This window comes from Amphibalanus amphitrite, unplaced genomic scaffold (assembly GCF_019059575.1).
Source record: "Amphibalanus amphitrite isolate SeventyFive unplaced genomic scaffold, NRLGWU_Aamphi_draft 002026F_arrow, whole genome shotgun sequence".
NCBI classification, from domain to species: domain Eukaryota; kingdom Metazoa; phylum Arthropoda; class Thecostraca; order Balanomorpha; family Balanidae; genus Amphibalanus; species Amphibalanus amphitrite.
In genome coordinates this window covers 7,132-25,522 of record NW_024883519.1, presented here as the reverse complement: position 1 = coordinate 25,522, position 18,391 = coordinate 7,132, and the positions used below count along the sequence as shown (strand labels likewise).

At 51.0% G+C, this 18,391-nt stretch overlaps 2 protein-coding genes across 2 annotated transcripts; one reads left to right on the top strand and one right to left on the bottom strand.

Annotated features, from left to right (window-relative positions):
• Positions 1-253: 253 nt before the first annotated feature.
• LOC122376126 (putative methyltransferase DDB_G0268948) lies at positions 254-5,143 on the top strand. The gene is made up of 7 exons (XM_043355825.1): positions 254-1,349; positions 1,644-1,758; positions 2,132-2,292; positions 2,729-2,942; positions 3,270-3,376; positions 4,236-4,376; positions 4,675-5,143. The coding sequence occupies exons 2-7, from the start codon at positions 1,648-1,650 to the stop codon at positions 4,775-4,777; spliced, it is 837 nt and encodes a 278-aa protein (XP_043211760.1). The 5' UTR covers positions 254-1,349; positions 1,644-1,647; the 3' UTR covers positions 4,778-5,143.
• Positions 5,079-17,530, bottom strand: LOC122376127. Its single transcript, XM_043355826.1, has 5 exons — positions 17,322-17,530; positions 13,840-13,942; positions 12,514-12,590; positions 11,950-12,156; positions 5,079-5,932 (listed from the first exon to the last, which is right to left on the bottom strand). Exons 2-5 carry the CDS (start codon positions 13,937-13,939, stop codon positions 5,519-5,521), a joined length of 798 nt encoding a protein of 265 aa, XP_043211761.1. The 5' UTR covers positions 13,940-13,942; positions 17,322-17,530; the 3' UTR covers positions 5,079-5,518.
• Between the last annotated feature and the right edge of the window lie 861 nt (positions 17,531-18,391).

The window sequence follows — 18,391 nt, the reverse complement described above, 5'->3', positions numbered from 1 at the left end:
CATTTTCTACTGCTTCCCTGTAATTAATGTAGCATCAATTCTTTTCATAATACCTGCGCAGTTGGTATCTCCGTAGTTTTGTCCGAGCGTATGCTGATGAATACCGCTTGTCAAAGTTCAAACTAGCTTAGCGCAGTGAGACATGAATATCTGATTTGCATTTTATGTATGATTATATTTGCGCCGTATAACTACCAGGTCCTTGCTGAAGTTTTACCTGTGCAACCGGTGTCTGGTTTCTGCACCGTCAGTAGGCGTACCTATTTGCATTGACCTCAAGTCGGCCTCAAGTCGACCCGCGGCCCTATGTGCGTCTCGTACCAACGCATAGGTACGACGCATACACAGGAAGCAATGAACGATTTCCAGCATCTTATATTTCGCCGTTAAAATTTTTAGTGATTTTGACGATACCGATGACCCGTGACATTTCCATTGCATGATTTATCGTTCACTTAACCGTTAGCCACGTGTAAGCGCGACTTTGCCTGCTCAGTTATTCATTTTTCTTGGTCTGGTGGTGACTCGGAGCGAGCTCGGCGTGTGTGGTAAGCGGCCGTTGCTAGCTGAAGCACGACCCGTCCGCCCCCGCCGCGGACCGGATGGCCAGACCTGGAGCGGACAGCTGCCCTGCGGGACTGTGGGCGGCCGCAAACTTGGAGTCCCGCGCGGCTCCCGGCGCCGGCTGTGTCGTGTTGCCAGGCTGTGGGCGAGCGCCGGCTCCGCTGAGCAGTCTGTCTGCCGTCTGCCCACTCAGACTGTCGGGCGTGGCTGTAACACGCTTATGGGAGCCGCGATGGTGTCCGACAGGTGCTGCGCCCACGCATGTCTCATTTGCTGGCCAAATTGAACGTCTCTCGTCGTCTGGCGCAGTACGGGTATTGGAGCGTGAATTCAAACGGACGGTTGGGCCGTGGAGTCAGACTGGCGAGGCGTCGAGTCAGACTGGCTGAACATGAAGTATGACTCATGACTTACGGGTGGCTAGTGGACTGACTACACGCATGTAAATGCCTCGAGACGGGGGACGCCAGGACGTCGATCTAGACTTGCGACATTCTACGAAAGAAACGTGTCTGTCCACCCCTCACGGCTCACAGACACTTTGTGACAGCACTTGTTCAACCATTAGCGTTACCATGCGCTGAGGTCATGTTTATTTTGGTGGCTGTTTTATGTCTCGCCGCGCCACGTGGCGACTGTCGTATATGAACCGTTAGGACGGCGCCGGTCGGCGGCCGGCCTGTAGAGGAGGGTGTCTGGGCGTCTGTTCGTCGCCGTCTCCCGGTCAGGCCTGTGCGAGCCCAGTCCGCTCCAGTGCTGAGAACATCAGAGTCGCTAAGCGAAAGGTGAGAACTGGTGGGGTGAAATGGAGCGGCTTTCTGTCACTTGTAATGTGTGTGAATCTGTTGCGATCATGCCGTTGATTGGAGCGGTGGTGCTCATGTCGAGCGGTTAGCGGGAAAATGATCGGCTGAATGGTGTTGCTCATCGTGTTTTCGCATCATACCTTTTTGTTGCATCGTGTGTATCATACGGTCTCTGACACGTTCTCCTCTCTTTCTGTTTCCGCTCTATCCCTCTCGCTCTCCCACTCTCCCTCCTTTTCTCTCCCTCTCGCCCATCCATCTGTCTACCAGCAGCACGATGGCTGCACGGTTTTTCGAGGGTACGAACCACGCGGAGCTCTACGTGCGCTACCGGCCCGCCACTCCTTCCACGCTGGTCCAGCTGGTGTGCGACTACATCAAAGAGAAGGTGTGTACAGCGAGTGATAGCCGGTGTTCTAGGTGGGTCACTCACTCGACCGGCTGTGTTCGTCCGTCTCTACATAATCCTCTGTCTTGATCGTGGTTGATTGTTTTGGAGGGAGCTCAAAGTAAATGATAGATTCAGTTTTTAGCATAGGTAGGTATGTGTTACTTTGTAGCTTTATGACTTATGTCTGATCATCTGATGGTTTTGCGAGTGTCAAATGCTGATGCATCGTTGAATAAGGCGGACGATTAGAGCGGTTGAAGGCGCACGGGCTCCGCGCGACGTCCTGCTTTGTTTTAGAAACGTCCCACCACTGCATCCGTGGGCCAGGACCACTCCACCGGACGCACAGCTGACCCTCCGGCCCCCTCAGGTGCCCGGCCCGCTGCGGCAGGCCGTGGACGTCGGCTGCGGCTCCGGCCAGGGCACGCAGCTGCTGGCGCCGCACTTTGAGCGCGTGCTGGGCACGGACGTCAGCCCGGCGCAGGTGGCCAAGGCAGAGGCCGCCCCCGGGGCCGTCAACATCGCGTACAGGTATGACGTGCCGGATCCTGTCATGTAGCAACTGAACTCCCCTTTGACCTGTGCTGTCGGTCGTAAGCTGAGAGTGATTTGTGGGTGGATCCGGGACGGGTCCTAAATAGTGTTACCTAATACCTACACAGTATACACTTCGTTCGGCAGTCGAGAGATACGAGTAAACGAATGAGTCGCAGCATGGGCAATTATCATGTGGGCAACTTTGCTTTGGGTCAGCGATTGAATACGATTTTCAGCTTTCAGAATGTTTTCGCACAAATATCATGATTGCTCGCCGTCAAACTCACCTCTACCTCCTGATAACATCAGCGCTCAGCCTGCAGACTAGCAACGTCAACGCGAACATTGCCCAACCTCCGACACCGATAACCCAACCCCACCGTGACCGTTCCGACCCAGCGTTCACCGCTCAAACCCACCCCTCCCGCAGTGTATCCCCGGCAGAGGCTATCGCCCTGCCGTCGCACAGCTGTGACCTGGTGATGGCCGTCCAGGCGTGCCATTGGTTCGACATGAGCACCTTCCTACCGGAGTCGGCGCGGGTGCTCAGACCGGGCGGCGCCCTGGCTCTGGTCGGCTATAGACTGCCGGCGCCGGTCTGGCAGGGCCGGGAGAGAGAGGACGTCAGGGAACTCCTGGCTGAGGTGGGTCCGAAGTTATGCCGGCTGTCGTTGTCTTGTCGTTACAGTCACACGGTTTATTCAAGTAGGTCTGCCGTCGTAAATAAAAAGTAACTTTGATGAACGTCGTGCTACGAGGAATTTATACATTTGTTGCCTCTGCTGGGTGATTTTCTTTTTTTAATGTTTATCGCAGGTAATGTTAAGCTTTCCTGAAGTTCATTTGTTTGTAGCTTATCTAGATTCTGTGCTTTCATGGACTAATGTAGAATGAGTCCATACAACTGGTGTCTGACTTGGTCCTGGCCTCGCTCGGTCTTCTGACCCCCCGCTCCCATCTCCGCTCTCCAGTCGTACGTGTCGGGTCTGGCGGGCTGGATCCAGCAGGGCAGCGTGGACACCTACATCAACGGATACTCGGACAGCAGGTTCACGTCGCCGCTGGAAGACCACAGGAGGTGGGTGACCTGTCCTGGGAGGGCTGTCACATCGCCGCTGATTGGCCACAGAGTGGCCTGTCCTGGGAGGGAGGGCGGTCACATTGCCGCTGATTGACAATGGGTGGCCTGTCCGGGGATGTCCCACCACTGGGAGTAAGCAGCTCGCTGCAATCGTTAATAGTTTTCGATGCATTGTGAGTTTATTTACTTGAGGCATAGCTCACTCTATTTGGGTGCATGGCGTAGGCAAAAAACTTCGGAATTCATGTAAGCTTTAACTACAGTAAACCCAGTTTGCCGAATCCTGGCACCACGTTCACAGGGAGGGCAGAAAATGATAATGATTTGATAATGTCGTTTGCAGTAAGAACATTATTCTGCAACAGCAGCCGTTGAGCTCAACCCGGTTTGATGATGCTCCATCTGATGTAGTACCGGTATTATTTCGTGGCATACGGTACTATTCGTGATACCGAGAGTCGGTGTCGTAATAAAGGACATGCCTTTGCCGACAATATAACAACCCGTAACCTTTACAACATCCTTGTCACCTTGTGCAACTGTCTAAGCTTGTCATATTTTCTCAGGGACGAGTCTACCTCGTGTGTCCTGAGTTGACCTGATTCGTCTTAGTGAATAGTCGACCTGTTATAGCTTTAAACAGTCTGTTTAGTAGTCTTATCATGACCTCTCATTAAGGATGAGTCGAGACCCTCTATGACTTCTTGAACTGTAATCGTCCTCTTTGTGACCTAGATAACAGCCTGACTTTGACTCTTCTCAGGGACGAGTCGACCTTTTGTGACCAAAAATGACCTTGTCTCTTCTCAGGGACAGGTCGGCCTTTTGTGACCCGAATTGACCTGTTTCCTCTCAGGGACGAGTCGACCTTCTGTGACCTGGACGGCACGGTCGCCGACATGGTTGGCTACTGCAGCACTTGGTCGGGGTTCCAGAACATGGTAGCTGACAAGGGCCAGGAGGCCGGACAAAAGTTCCTGGATGACATTCAGAACAGGTTAGTCATGCAATGGTTGTGTGATTGTCGCCTCACGAATATGGCCGAGCGTTTTGCTCGTCATGAGATGCTTGTGTTTTCATTCATAATCATGATTATAAGTTATAACGACGTCTTTGGCTCTCTGTCTTATTGCAGCCCAGCGCGCTACTCTTTGCTTTGTTAGTCGCATTAAAGCCCATAGGTTCGTTCCATTCTCACCGCGCCTATGACTGTTCCGTGATATTGGACCCTGCTACGTGATGTTCTCTGACCCTTCCTTGCGACCCCCCCCCCCCCCCCCCCCCTCCTCCTTCAGAGTTCTCGCTCTGCTGGGTGACGGTGCCACTCCGGAAAGTTCCATCGTGATCCGGTTTCGCTACTTCGTCCTTCTGAGCCGAAAACCAGTGGATACCAAGTAACGATAGAACGGTCATCGCAACGTGCAGATGGGATGCAATCAAGGCATGATTTGTACAACTTGTGTCCGTTGCCTGACAAAGCTAGGGTAGTTGACACGCCCGATATCATTATCAGGTTAAAAATGAAATTGACATATAGGTATTAAGTATGTGCATTGCACTTAACCAGGTATGTCCTTACACTTTGCGATCGAAGGGTAATGCCGCTACGAATAGCACGCCCCATTTTTTGCATTTTTTCTGCTTTTTCGCTTTGTATGCCAGCTCGTCATGACATCTCGCCAACTGTCACGGAAGACAATGAACAAATATAACGTGTATTAAAAAACAATAATAAATAACAATACACGTCGAAGTGAGATTGCACAAACGGCCTTCGTGATGGGGATTTTTGTAGATAATAACAGCCTTGACATAATCTAAATGATAATTGCAGTACCGATGAACGCGGGAAAATGGGACGGTTCACTCTGCAGTTTGTCCCCAATGTGATTAGCTTGAGACCTGTCTACTGGTAACTCGAACAACCGTCAGACAACATTTTGCAACTACAAGTAGCGCTGTCCTCATCACCCTTAAATACACTCATCGAAACTGACACGTTAATGCCAAGCAATGCGAAACAATATCCAATCGCCTTCCGCAAAACTCAATGCAGCACAGCGAGAGACGGTCCCCGTCTCACGACCGTGCGCCCCTCACGCTCCCCCGCCGCTCCGCGACCGCCAAGCTCCTGCTGTCTCACATGGCGCTCCCAAAGTCATCCTCATCTGATACATTAATCAGTGGACACGCGGGGAACTGTCCCTCGCAGCTCTCACTGTACCGCTCAAAGTCAGTCATCGACGGCAGAAACTGGTAGAACGACTCGAACAGAGAGCCATCTACCGAGCGCGCCGCGAAGCTCTGTTTGACTGCGCTCTGCGCGCCCCACACTACCGGCGACATTTTGCAGATGAGCAGCTGCACGCAGGCCGTGTCGTTACCGGTGCGGTCGATTAGGCTCTCGATCATGGTTTTGGGGAGGGAGGGCTGCTGGGCGCGTTGGACGATAGCGGAGAGGTGGCCGACGTTTTCGTCCATCAGCCAATCGAGCAGGGCGGCGCCGGAGCGACTCTCCACTGTGTTCGATTCTCCCAGCACCGAGTTGGTGATCTGCGGGGGTGGGGTGGTGGTCAGACGGTCAGAGGTTAGAGGTCAGACGGTTAGAGACTGGCTGTCAATGGTCAGGGGTCAGGGTCAGCGGTTAGAGATCAGCGGTCAGAGGTCAGCGGTTAGAGAAAAGACAGAGATCTGTGGTCGTGGTCAGCGGCCAAAGATCAGAGGTGAGACGCTGTTGGCTCACACAAATTTTGTTCGAACCAGAGCCGAGCGTTATATTGTATTCAATAGTCTTCCCCTTAGCGCACGCCACAAAGGCCTGCTAGAAAAGTTTCCGCAAAACCAATGTTAGTCCCGTGGGAAATAACCTGCTCTCATAAAAGTGCATTAGCCCGTACTAATGACTGCTGCCGGAGACTTCTTTTTTAATTATCTATGTAAATAGAATCCTCCCTTGGCGCCGCTCCGAACGTCACTTTCCATATTTCTATGCCACCAAACACGGCACCTATTGAGCGCACCATTTCCAATATGGATGTTTACGAATTCGGCGCACGAGGTCTACATTCCTTGGCTCGGTATTAGCTGCAGTGTCGAACTGTTGTTGCCGCTGGCAGCCGAAAAACAGCACGCGGTGTTGGCCGCCGGCGGGGCTGTTGCCGAGCCGTTTACAGTCGGGAGTGTAATTACTCCCACTCGGCGCGGGGCAGGGCCCGGCGTCACCGTCACCGTCCAATATTGGTCGGCGGATGATGGAGCGTCGTTGGACTCCGGCGCCGGAAACAGCGCCCTCCCTTCCCGTGATTCCCCTGCCATTTCAACGCTTAGAGGCGCCGTTAAAGTGGCGTGTGGCTGGGTTTGCTATTTAATGACATCAGGATACGCTCAAAGGTACATATCTGTTTTCCATACCTCCTCAACAGCCGTTTAAACTGCACCCTGGTGGGGGGGGGGCTATTTTTGTCCCCCCTCCAGACTTTTCCATATATCTCCAGAACCGCTGCGCCGATCGTCAACAAACTTTCATTACCCTCCCGGGCATCAATTTTACACATTTGCAAAACTTTTCCAAAGGATATGATAGGTTGGCCGCAAATGACGTCAGAGTGACGTCATGTTCTGCCGTTTTCGACAAAAAAAGGTTTCGCGGGGAGAGCTGTCAGGCCATGGGCCTGGGCTGGGCTGGGCCGAGATTTTGTGGCCCGTGGCGAACACTGGCTTATGTGCTGACCCTTGGTGACCTGACCTGTGACCTGACCTGGTATTATCAGTGACCTCTAAAAACAACATGTGTATGTACTAGGCAGCTGACGCCCTATCGCTGATTTTCGATAAAATGTGTCTTACTCGATGGTGTAGCGCATTCCCTAGAAGACCCGTGAACGGCAAAATATTTTATCTTTGACCTGACCTGTGACGTCATCGATGACCCCAAGGTCATAGAAATGGATTTCCTTCGACAAATTTGATAAGACTTTCAATCATCGTTTGAATTTTGCGGATCCGTCCAGTAGTTTCGGAGATACGAGGGGGGAAAATACGAGCCCCCCCCCCCCACACACCAGGTCGCGTTATAAACAGACAGACCCCACCGGGCGCAGGTTAAAATTGGCCAGATGAGGTGTTCATGTGTAAATTGTAATGGTTGGCTTCAAGTAAAATGGTTTTACTCTATGTGTAGTCAGCCATTGCATCTTGGGCCAATTGATATCCGTCGCGTCGACATCAGTAGGTCTCTTTGGAACGAAAATCTGTCATTCTCATTCTCTTGGTCGGTAGGTACGGACCAAACCAACTAACAACCATAGGCCATGCAGCTTCGATATTCCAAACGTAACTGATGATGCGTGCTTCTCAGTGAAATCGGAAGCCTGCAAGATATGATGCCAACAATATTTGCATTTTGAAACAGTGTAAATGCCTCGTCTTAGCGGCAAACTGCGCCGCAAGCAACGCAAAGCGCTGCGGTACAGCATAACCACCAGGCGTTTCTACTAGCGCCATCTAGGCACAAGATTATAAGCTGTGCTGTGTCGCTGTTCTGCCCCGCAGGCGGCGCTCAGAGCCTGGCAACACATGCCGTCTGAACGGGTACAGACGATGACGCAACTCAATGTTTACGCCGTGTTTCATTCCCCCTGGGATTCGGACGATATTTTTAACTGCGAGATTGCCAGTGACGCATTGCCTAAAAATACGGCATCTCATTTACATTTGCGCAAAGCAACTCCTTGGGCCTAATGGAATGGGCGTGGGCTGTAACATCAAACCGAATGCGCCATTTATAGTTGTACGCGGTCGTCGCTGTTGCAAAGGCCAGCAATCTGATCCAGGCTATTATAATCACCCACTGCCAAACAACGCCAAGAAGCTGGTAAGGCATGGCTCTGGTTGCATCTAGGTTTTCACACCAATTTTATGAGATATTGTCGACACGACACCAACAAGCACGACGAAAAGCATAGCTTTTTTGCAACTGATTTCCATGGTAATTTGCCAACACATTTAACCCTCGCATGTGTAGGGGGGGGGTCGGATGGACCCCCCCCCATGGTTTTTCGCAAATAACTCGCGTAAAAAGCGGCCGATCGCGACGAAACTTTCAGTACCCTCGCATTGATTAATTTTACACCTACCCTGAAAATTTCATGACCCTGACCCAAATGACCTTTGACCTGTGACCTCTTTTCCGAGACCATGTTTGGCCGGAATCGCGATTTCGCGTATGTCGGCTCGCACTAGCCGCGTGTTTGCAAGCTTTTCGTGGTTTCAAACGTTCCAACATGTGATTTGATGTTACTCCCGTGTGTGTCAAGGTCACCTGAAGGTCAGGTCAGGTCATTGACCTTTGGTGACCTCGGGTGACCTCAGGTCACTTTTTCGAGTTTTACATGTTTCTAGGCTAGTTTTTGGAGCTGAATTCGAATTTAGCAACCATTTGAACATTTACGAAGTAGTTTTGGTGACTTCGTAACATGTTACGAAGCTGTCAGAGGTGGTTGACACGTACTACGAATACCCGTCACCACGCCTACTGGTTGACCTGACCTGACCTGACCCGACCTGGTCTAAATGCTTCAAGACATCATCTGTGATCAAAACTATCACGATATTCGTGATCAGCACCCCGAAAAACCCCTTAGCAGCCACACTTTACGACTTTCTAACAGGTCCCGATTTTCCCGACTTTGGGTCATTGACCTGACCTGGAAGGTCAACCAATGACCTAGGACCTTAAAATTGGGTATCATCGGCTTCCTCTCGTCACGGGCAACACGCTCGTTTTTTCCGCGAAGCTCTAGCTCGATCAGGGGCCAAACGGCAAGGGGGGTCCAACCGACCCCCCCCCCTACACATTAGAAGCTGGCAAACGCCGCACACATGCGAGGGTTAAGTTGTGTATTTGTTTATCATTCTGAGCCGTACCCGTTCAACTGAAAGCGTGGCTTGCAGAAATAAGTGTTTGCTAATCGCCGTAGCGCCGGCCATGGTTAGTACTAGGTACGAGTACTCGTACAATCATGTCTCTGGCTGTCCCTCCGACAGAGATGTGTTCCGCGAGTGCGTCCCGCCCCAGATCTGCGCGTTCTCCGGTGCTTCCAATCAGTCTCATGTGTCTTCTCGGATTCCCAGCCCGGCTTCCTGGCCCCTGACTAGCGCTAATGAGCTACCGTCTTATGTTACTCGGTGCAGGGATTGGTGACAACCGACCGAGCTTCCATGCCTTCCGCCGGCTCATCGTAACTAGCTTTCCAGGTTTTCCGGGTGGCAACGAACGGTTAAAGGGACCCTCCCACCTTAACATTAGATTTGAGTTGAGATAGCCAAAATGGGGTCCCTGGCTCACAATTACCGGTTTCGGCACTCACAACATCGAGAAATGCCTTAAATCGGAAATATTGAATTTCAAAATTGCAGCATTTTGATTCAGAGGGGCTAATGCTTAGGAATACCCCTCTGAATGTGTGACGTCAGCGCAAATATCTAACGATTTTTAAATGTTTGACTAAAACGTTTTGTAGCACGCGGTGGTATATGCTATTTGCGCGCAACATCTGCCGCAAACGCCGCACTTCTAAAATAAAGTCGCTAGAAACAGCGGAGATCCCAAAAAAGTAAACAAAAGTAAAAGTCTAATATCTTGAAAACCGGTGAATATTTTTCGGTGAAATTTGGTAGATATTCGTTTTCGCTCTTTCTGAACCGAGCGACATCACTTTCATGCCAATTCATAAACTTTTTTGAAGGTGGGAGGGTCCCTTTAAGTAGACCTTAACACCCAAGTTAGCGAAAGCAGTGCTTATATGAAGTGGGAGAAGTAGTGGCGTATGTACAGCATACCACGAGTTTGATACAGTGTCTCGCTTGTTCGGGCCGCTTGTTCGCCGCTGGTGACGCATCCACAGTCCAGCACAAAGGTCGGCGTTCGCGTGTGTGCAGGAGAGTGATGACTGTTGGTTCTAAATGCATTTTGAATTCCACTGATAATGCAATTCCAGACCCATCAGCCTTGTACCCTGCTAGTCCAAGAGATGACCAATGAAAATTTAGTGATTTACGTTTCAATCTCTAAATGAAGAATGTTAGCTACCCATAGCCGTCCATCACGGAACCATTCCGTAGGTAATTGTTTTGCCCTGGAAATGAAACAACTGATCATGACAAATTAATGACGGATTCAAGTTTCTTAATCAGTAGCCATAAATAGACATCGAACATCAGCTCGATTCAGACAATCAAATGAGTTATGGAGCCTTCGCCGGCCACGGTTCTGCCTTAGGGTTGTCCCTGTTGGCCTAGGGATCGTGAATTAGCGTTATCCCGAGCAGCTGGTGGGCCGGCACTTGGTAAGAAGCTTTAGCACCGCTCTAAGGATGCATTAAGACTCCATCGGGAGAGTAAATCTCATTAGAGCCTACGCCACTGTGATTCAAGCGTAAGTGCTCTGGGGCTGGTGCCTTTTGGGATTGGATCGCCGAGCCCGGCTAAGCTCCTCACACTAGCGACAGGGTTAATGGGGACTATTTTGACGGTCGCAGCTCGGCGTCTGATGGTTTTGCTTTCTTTGCTAGTCTGGAACGGCAATAGGAGTATCGATACTGACGGATAATGGCCACTTCAGTTATATAACGTGGCTGGCAGCGAGGACATTATGAAAAAAGTAACGACTTATGCCAGAGCGTGACGATATTATTAGCTCCTAGAGAGGCCTTTGATGATGCTTTCCGGAGCAACAGACGTCAAGTCTGGACTTATAAATATTAGACAAACTGAATTCCGGTTATAACGACATAAATACCACACCCAATAGCGAAAATACGTGTGTATAAGCATTCATTCTTACTTCTTTTTTAACTAAAATAAAATGTCTTCCGAAGGCGGCCTCAACCGGTTCCGTTTGACCTCTGGGATAAATTTCAGCGAGATTCAATGACGCTGAGCTGGACAATGGGAGGCGATATTGGTTGTCGTTGCATCACTCTCGCGAAGGGCTGATTGTGTGACCTTTGGTGGGTGGGGAGACATTCAGCGATCGATGCGGCGGCAAATTTCATAGCGAGACGACGCAGCGCCTCAGCATACCAGCTCTGAGCGATGCGTCAATTTCGACGCATCGCTATTGGTGCCTAAGGCTGTTATGTGATATACCTACCGGAAGTGAGGCGAGGCGGAAACGAACACTGCGCGAGACTTTGATCTGAACATAAGGCGGGATTTGGATGAATGAATCTGAATGGAAGATGGATGCGATGACATTTTAGAAATGGAATGAGAAGAAACACTGTGATGCAAAACGCAATGAAAACGTGAAACGCGAGAAACGATAAAGGTTCGCAAGCGCAATACCTACGTCATTTAACTTTGAGTCAGGGAATCTTATTCCTTGAAAGCGCTCAAGAAGACAAATCTTCATCACCAGACACCCTCCTTCAGTCACATAACTCACCCCATTGTCATCATCTCCCCATATAGCTCCCTCACTCCCCAACTCCCGTTCGTCAAACTGACCCACTCCCCATTTCCCGTTCGTCAAACTCACCCACTCCCCAACTCCCGTTCGTCAAACTCACCCACTCAGCCAGGTAGATGAGCGCGTTCAGCGCCATAACTCCCAATTTGTCCGAGTCCACTCCGAGCATCCTCATGAGTCCCTCGATGAGGCCGCTGCTCTGGCGGAGCTGACCTCCGGCCCAGCCGCGTGCTGGGCCCAGGCCCTCGGCCAGGTCACCGCCGACCAAAGAGGCGAACCGAGACGCCTCGCTGAGACCGCCGCTCACCTGTACCGGGGCGGAGGAGGGGCACTGGATCAGCACGAGACGAAACTGCTCAACGCTCATGAAGGTTTCTTCATACTGCATGAGGAGCTGTTCATGAGGGTGAGGGACTGACTGCTCTTGGTCAACAGAGGCAGTGGGTCCTGCGTGGGAGTTGATGGTATTTTCCTGCCAACCCTGTAAAACACACTGCATTTAAACGCACTGTTTTTTACCGAAACTAAGATTGAGATAGTAATACGGGTCTTCAACAAATATGCAGCAATGTTTCTTTCAGTTGAAGCCGAGCTCAGCAGCAAGCATTAAGCATAGGTGCTAAAAGTAAGCTCCCATATTAAAATAAAAAAGATATCTATTTACCTGTTCCAGGCCACCATTGATCGCACTCTGAAAGTTTCCGAGATTTCCGAACATTTCAGTGAGTGATTCCACAAAACCTGAAACGGGACAAACTTGTTAGAAATTGCATGTTGCAGGTATCGATTTGGTATGCAGTACACACATATGCGTCATGTTTGATACATATAAGAACGTTGTTAGTTGATTGATCGACTATTGTTTAATAACGAGCATGCCTATACAATTATACATTTGTGACCAACGGCTATGAAGTGTCACCTGAAGCCAAACAGACTGTTTGATTATTGATTTATCAATCGTTGATGGTGATGATGGTATAGATATATTCTGTTCCTGTATTGAGTGCATCAGAGCTGAGAGCTGGTAAATAAACGAAAAAAATCAGAAGTCAGAACCTCATGATTCACCAACAATCTTTTAGAGTTGATTCAATTACCAGTTTCACCACATACCTACTCGGATGTCGCTAGGCGCTCATCTTTGTCTCACGCCTGTTAGGACTCCAGAACTCTCCCTATCAGTGTGTGAGCTTTTCAAAAGCCCACGGCAGCCCAAGGTTTGATTGATGTTTTGTCGGCAACCTCCTCTAGCAGCTATCCATCGGTAGCGGCAGCGGCGGATTGGCAATGACCTCACGGCGCGTGGGCGGCCCCAGACGGATCGCTCACCGCGCCACGCGGTATGAAAACGGCACCTTCCGGGAGCAGAGCACGTGTGCTTCACGTGCGATGTCTGAGCTCGCAGTGTTGAAAGAAATATGTTTCATTAGACCTATGTATATGTGGAACCTTTTGAAGATAAAGGCTCACCGCCCAGCAAAGAAGAATTTCAATCACTTTAGCCATATCAAGAAAATAAATGACCAGCAGCGAGCAGGTTTTTCAATACAAAGGCATTCGTGATGCGATGAAGGAATTGGATTGTGATGGTTGCTATGATTGTGGTTGCTGGTCTGTTGGGACCGCTATTTCGACTCACGGTTGTAATCATGGCTCCATTCATAGATAACAGTGGAACTACTGTTCCACTGTTATCTATGCTCCATGATATGTCCGATTTCTCATTTCATGATCCTGTTTTTATAGGGCTGTTGCAGATTTGGTTTCCGTCTACATGATTTATTATATCGGGCCGCTCCCCACTGAAATGTTTTTCAGTTCTTATTGTTTGATTGCCGTTTTTATGAGTTTTATCGCAAAACCATAGCTTGTGCCTTGAACCATGAATCAAATCATGGTAATGGGCTTGCTCCGCTCCTCAAAGTCAGACTCTACTCTACAGGTAAGACTTCTTACCCTGTTGTCCCGGTCCTTTACGATTTCTTACCTCTTGGTTCCTGTCGGTACGACTGGCTCTGTTCCTCGAAGTCAGCCGTGCCTCCCGCGATCAGCACCGCTCCCAACAGTAGATGCAGCAGCATGTTCATAACCTGCGACAGAACAGACACCATGGTCATCAAACACGGAACCCAAACACGGCACACACCAAACAAACATAACACACGGACCGGATCAGCTGCGGCCTGTGCCCGTTACGGGACGGTGGCCGCCACAACAGGTGGCCAATCCAGACGGCCGGCAGTTCATAGCGGACAACAGGTGGCCCCTGTGGCCGAACAGACGGCCCTATGAACAACGCGCTGTGGTTTTATGAGAGGTTTTCGGGGCGGGCGACTGGTGTTCGATGGCTGATAGCGTGTTTTGGCACAGTTCGGCAAAGTTCGACACATTGCGGCCCAGTTCAGTCAGTTTCGACTCGTAGCTCGACGGTCTGTGGTGACGGTACGCGTACCGGCCGCGCCGAGTAACGGTGTCACGCCCAGCGTGGAGCGGAAAAACGTCAGCGTCACAGTCCATCGAACGGACCGGTCGGAGCACCAGCACTCAGCGGTAGCCGCGGTGCAGCCCAGCGGGCAGACATGCTTCAGCGATCACTGTTCACTGCTCAGCTTCAATAGCGTCGTGTCGGCGTCGGTAATATCTGCTTAGTGTCAATGGTGTTTTTAGTTTTCACTGTGTCATAAGTTTTTTTTATCGAAGTCATAGGTGCCATCTCCATGTCACCGTACCCAGCTGCCGGCCTGCATCATTCCAGCCAGTCTACCATGTCACCTCTCCTGCCCCCGGCTCCCGCCAACATTCAGCAGCGATTCCACTCCACGCCCTCCCGAGACTTGACATGACGCCTTTCCCGAGACCCGGCACCACGCGCCCGGCCGAGACGGGGCGTCGCGCTCTGTGCCGGCTGCCGCGACTGTCGGCGGCGGCGCCACGCCGGCTGGCCCACTGACCCGGCGGCCCAGTGTAGGCGCTGTGTGGTCACGGTTGGCTGCACATGGTGCGCCCCGCCTGCTCACAGTGCCGTGCACCCGGGTCAGGTGTGCCGACTGCCGACTGCCGCTGCCGTGCCCGTTTTCACGCCTTCTGGAGTAGCTGGAGCACGGTGGTTTTTAGAGGTAGCGTGGCGTGTAACGACGCGTTTGTCGTGAGCAGGATGAGCGGCGCTTCACGCAGCTTAGACTGAATAGTAGAAAGTTCAACTTTTCTAACATTCATAATGAAGGGAAAGATATTGGAAACCATGTCTGGTTCAAAACATATCAGCTCAAATACGATTTTTCCCGGCCATGAATATACACCTTTTTGCACTCAAAATAGGCATCTTTTCATTCAATTTCGGCGAATTGCATTCAATTTTAGCGATCTCTCTATTTGAAGCAAATGAGAGATCGCTAAAATTGAATGCAATTCGCCGAAATTGAATGAAAAGATGCCTATTTTGAGTGCAAAAAGGTGTAGTAAAATTGATTTAGTCAGATAAACCACCTTGTTTTCTGTGCAAATAAATGAACAAAAAAAGTACCGGCGTGCGAATTTCATCAAAAGGACATTTTCACGTTCCCATGCACAGTGCGACATAACCCCTACGGACGACCGCAGTGAGGAACGAGTCAGATCTGGGCTGGGATTTGGTCAGAGCCGGGGAACGGTCAGATATGAGCCAGGGAACGGTCAGCTATGAACTGATAAACTGGTCAAGCAGAGGAACGGGGCAGATATGAGCCGTGGACCGGATCACTTGTGAGCTGTGGACCGGATCAGATGTGAGCTGTGGACCGGATCAGTTGTGAGCTGATAAAATGGTTAACTGTATGTAAGCCATGGATCGATCAGATGGAACCGAGATCAACTGTTTAACTGTAAGCAGGGGAAGGGGTCAGATGTGAGCCGAGATGAGCACACACGCCGGTAGGCCGTACCGCTACCTGACCGGGCCAGCCGCCCGTGACCGTGTGTGCAGAGCAGTGGACCGTGACCGTTTGCAGGCCGCACTTGTCGCCCCGTGCAGCGGCTCAGCTCCTGACGCGCAGAGACAACGAGCTCGCACGGAGGAGCTGGGAGGGGCTCAGTGACACGGAACGGAACCAACCCCCACTGCCCCACAGGCGAGCTGAGAGAAGACCTGAGTGAAGGCACTCGTGAGTGCCTTCACTCAACTCACTGAGTGAGTTGAACCATTCACACAGCCGGGCTTAGGAAAGCAAGTGAGTTACAGCGCTACATCATCAGTTCACAATGTTAACCAGCACCACAGCCCTCTTCATGAAACCATGATACAATACCCCAAGAGAACCTTTCTGCGTTTCCGGTCGGGCCGTGGGGGTGTCCCCTAGCCACAGCCCTCCCGCGGTCTTTCCGACTCACTGACGGTTCCGGAGCACCCCGTGTCTTGCTCTGAGCGATCATCAACAGGGAGTCCCATTCGTTAGACGGCCCACCCGCTGGCGAGATAATTACGGCGATACTTGCCACACAGCTAGTCGATACGGTATTGTGCCCCATGTGATTAAATCATACGGCTACTGCAGCATCCGGCTCCGTATTTCAGAAAATGTGGCCGAGATAGAGAAGTGATGACGCGGAACGGAATGGATGCAGGTTGAATACGGTACTATCCAAGTACCTCCATTATACATGAGATATAATATTCGTGTGCGTTGAGTTGATTACCAACTAAAACATCCCACGCCTGGTGGAGCAGGTATTATTCTTTCAGGATGTAGGTACTGCAATTCGAAAATGTGATTAAGTTGTTGCACGCCAGCCTACATATGCATGAGCAAGTTCGCATATGCATGCAATTCCCATTCTTGTTTGTAAGTATGTATATTTAGGTACTTTGCGGATTGGAGAATATTAACATAAGGCTCTTTCGTCTTTGGGCTTTGCTATTTTGCAATACTGAAAACCGTCATTAACGTAGGCAGGTAGCCAGGCAGGCGAATAGATACGCCGTATTCGTTTTGGTTGTCATGAGGAAGGCAGCAGCTTCCATCATACTGTATTACGTAAAAGCTGCTCCCATTCTAGTCATGGCTGCAGTTGTCTGTGAACCACTCGAAATGGACAGCGAGACAGCGGCAATGTCCCGCATGCAGACGTAGACGTCTCGCCGCCGCTACCACCCGGAAGACAAAACTCCCAGGCGTGCCGACTATCGGAGGGCCCACGCAACCCGGCACTCAATGCAAGTGGCCGCTCGAGACTGAGCAAAGAGGGTACGAGCTAGGATAGGTCGGCAACCTTGGCAAATGTAATAATGGATTGTCGAGGAATGTACGAAAATAACGCATTGCCACTGTACCTATATTGCAGGTTATTTGCATCGATGTTCATACTTGCTATTAGTAATGCCTAAACCAGGAAAATTGGTAATGGAAAATAGGTACGTAGAACCTCCAAAAAAGAACTTACAAAAATAATCTTGCTCCTGCCATTTTCGTTGTCTTTTTGCAAACGCTGTCTCACCTGCGGTAGTGTCTCTGCGGCTGGAGCCAGTCGACGTACGGGCCGCTGACAGAGGGGCGCACTCAGCTACCTCTCTTCCCCGACTCTGGTCCCGGGCTCTGGACTCTGGCGTTGGACTCGGACTGTCTCCGGGGGCTGGACTCGGGCGCTGGACTCGCTCTGTGGACTCGGGCGCTCGTCTCTGAGCGCGGGCCGGGACTGCGGAGCGCAGAGGCCCGCCGCCGGCTCGCCGCCGCCGCCGTCGCCCGCCGCTAACGGTGCCCGGCCACCGGTAACGTTTCCGTCACGGAGTACGGACGAGGAACGTTACCGTCCCGTCACGGCCGGCCGGGCAGCCAGATGGTGCTCGGAGCGGCAGCAGACGGCGCGGTGACTGTGTGTTGTCTACTTTTGTTGTTTCTGCTGCTGCCACTTCTGCTATTTCTGCTGTCTAGCAGACGGCGCGGCTGCTGCTGATATGTGGTCTCGCTTCTGCTTTTGCTGCTGGCTTATAGCAAACAGCACGGTCCCGGCAGGCGACGCGGTGGCTTCTGTTGTGTGATGTGTCGTCTGCATATGTATGCTACTGCTGCTGTGCCACGGAGACGGCGGGCTCTTAACTGGCTTCTGCTGCTGCTGCTGCTGCAGCGCTACGGCAGAATGCACGGGCTTCTCTTCGCCTGTGGCTGCTACGAACAACGAGTGCCTTTGCAGCACTCTGGCGCCGTATTTATTGACACTCGTATTCACAGGTACTCTTATTTTATAGACACTCGTATTTACAGGATGCAGTTAATAAAGCTCTTTGCTATCTATTGGCTTATATATAGTTCACATACATAGTCACATACATTTTGAATGTATGTGAACTGCAGTGTGGGCAGCATGCAACGCTACACAGCGAAAACGCGTTCAAAAAATAATTACTCATGGTGCACGAATAGTTAAATGCTGCCGACGTCATCAGCATATCACGCCTCACCTTACTGAGCTTGAGTGGCCGAGAGTAGAGCGACTCATCACAGAACGTGACCTCGCCATGGTGCACCGCCTCCTCAACTCTGTCCATGCACCATCGCACTTGCGAGACC

What these genes read in the sequence shown, in the direction of transcription:
- LOC122376126 (XM_043355825.1), top strand. Translation starts at nt 1,648, where the DNA reads ATGGCTGCACGGTTTTTCGAGGGTACGAACCACGCGGAGCTCTACGTG. An exon ending in GCGACTACATCAAAGAGAAG is followed by an intron (nt 1,759 to 2,131) that starts GTGTGTACAGCG and finishes CGGCCCCCTCAG; the next exon opens with GTGCCCGGCCCGCTGCGGCA. An exon ending in CCGCTGGAAGACCACAGGAG is followed by an intron (nt 3,377 to 4,235) that starts GTGGGTGACCTG and finishes GTTTCCTCTCAG; the next exon opens with GGACGAGTCGACCTTCTGTG.
- LOC122376127 (XM_043355826.1), bottom strand. Translation starts at nt 13,939, where the DNA reads ATGAACATGCTGCTGCATCTACTGTTGGGAGCGGTGCTGATCGCGGGA. An exon ending in TCAATGGTGGCCTGGAACAG is followed by an intron (nt 12,157 to 12,513) that starts GTAAATAGATAT and finishes GCCCCGGTACAG; the next exon opens with GTGAGCGGCGGTCTCAGCGA. An exon ending in TCATCTACCTGGCTGAGTGG is followed by an intron (nt 5,933 to 11,949) that starts GTGAGTTTGACG and finishes CCACCCCCGCAG; the next exon opens with ATCACCAACTCGGTGCTGGG.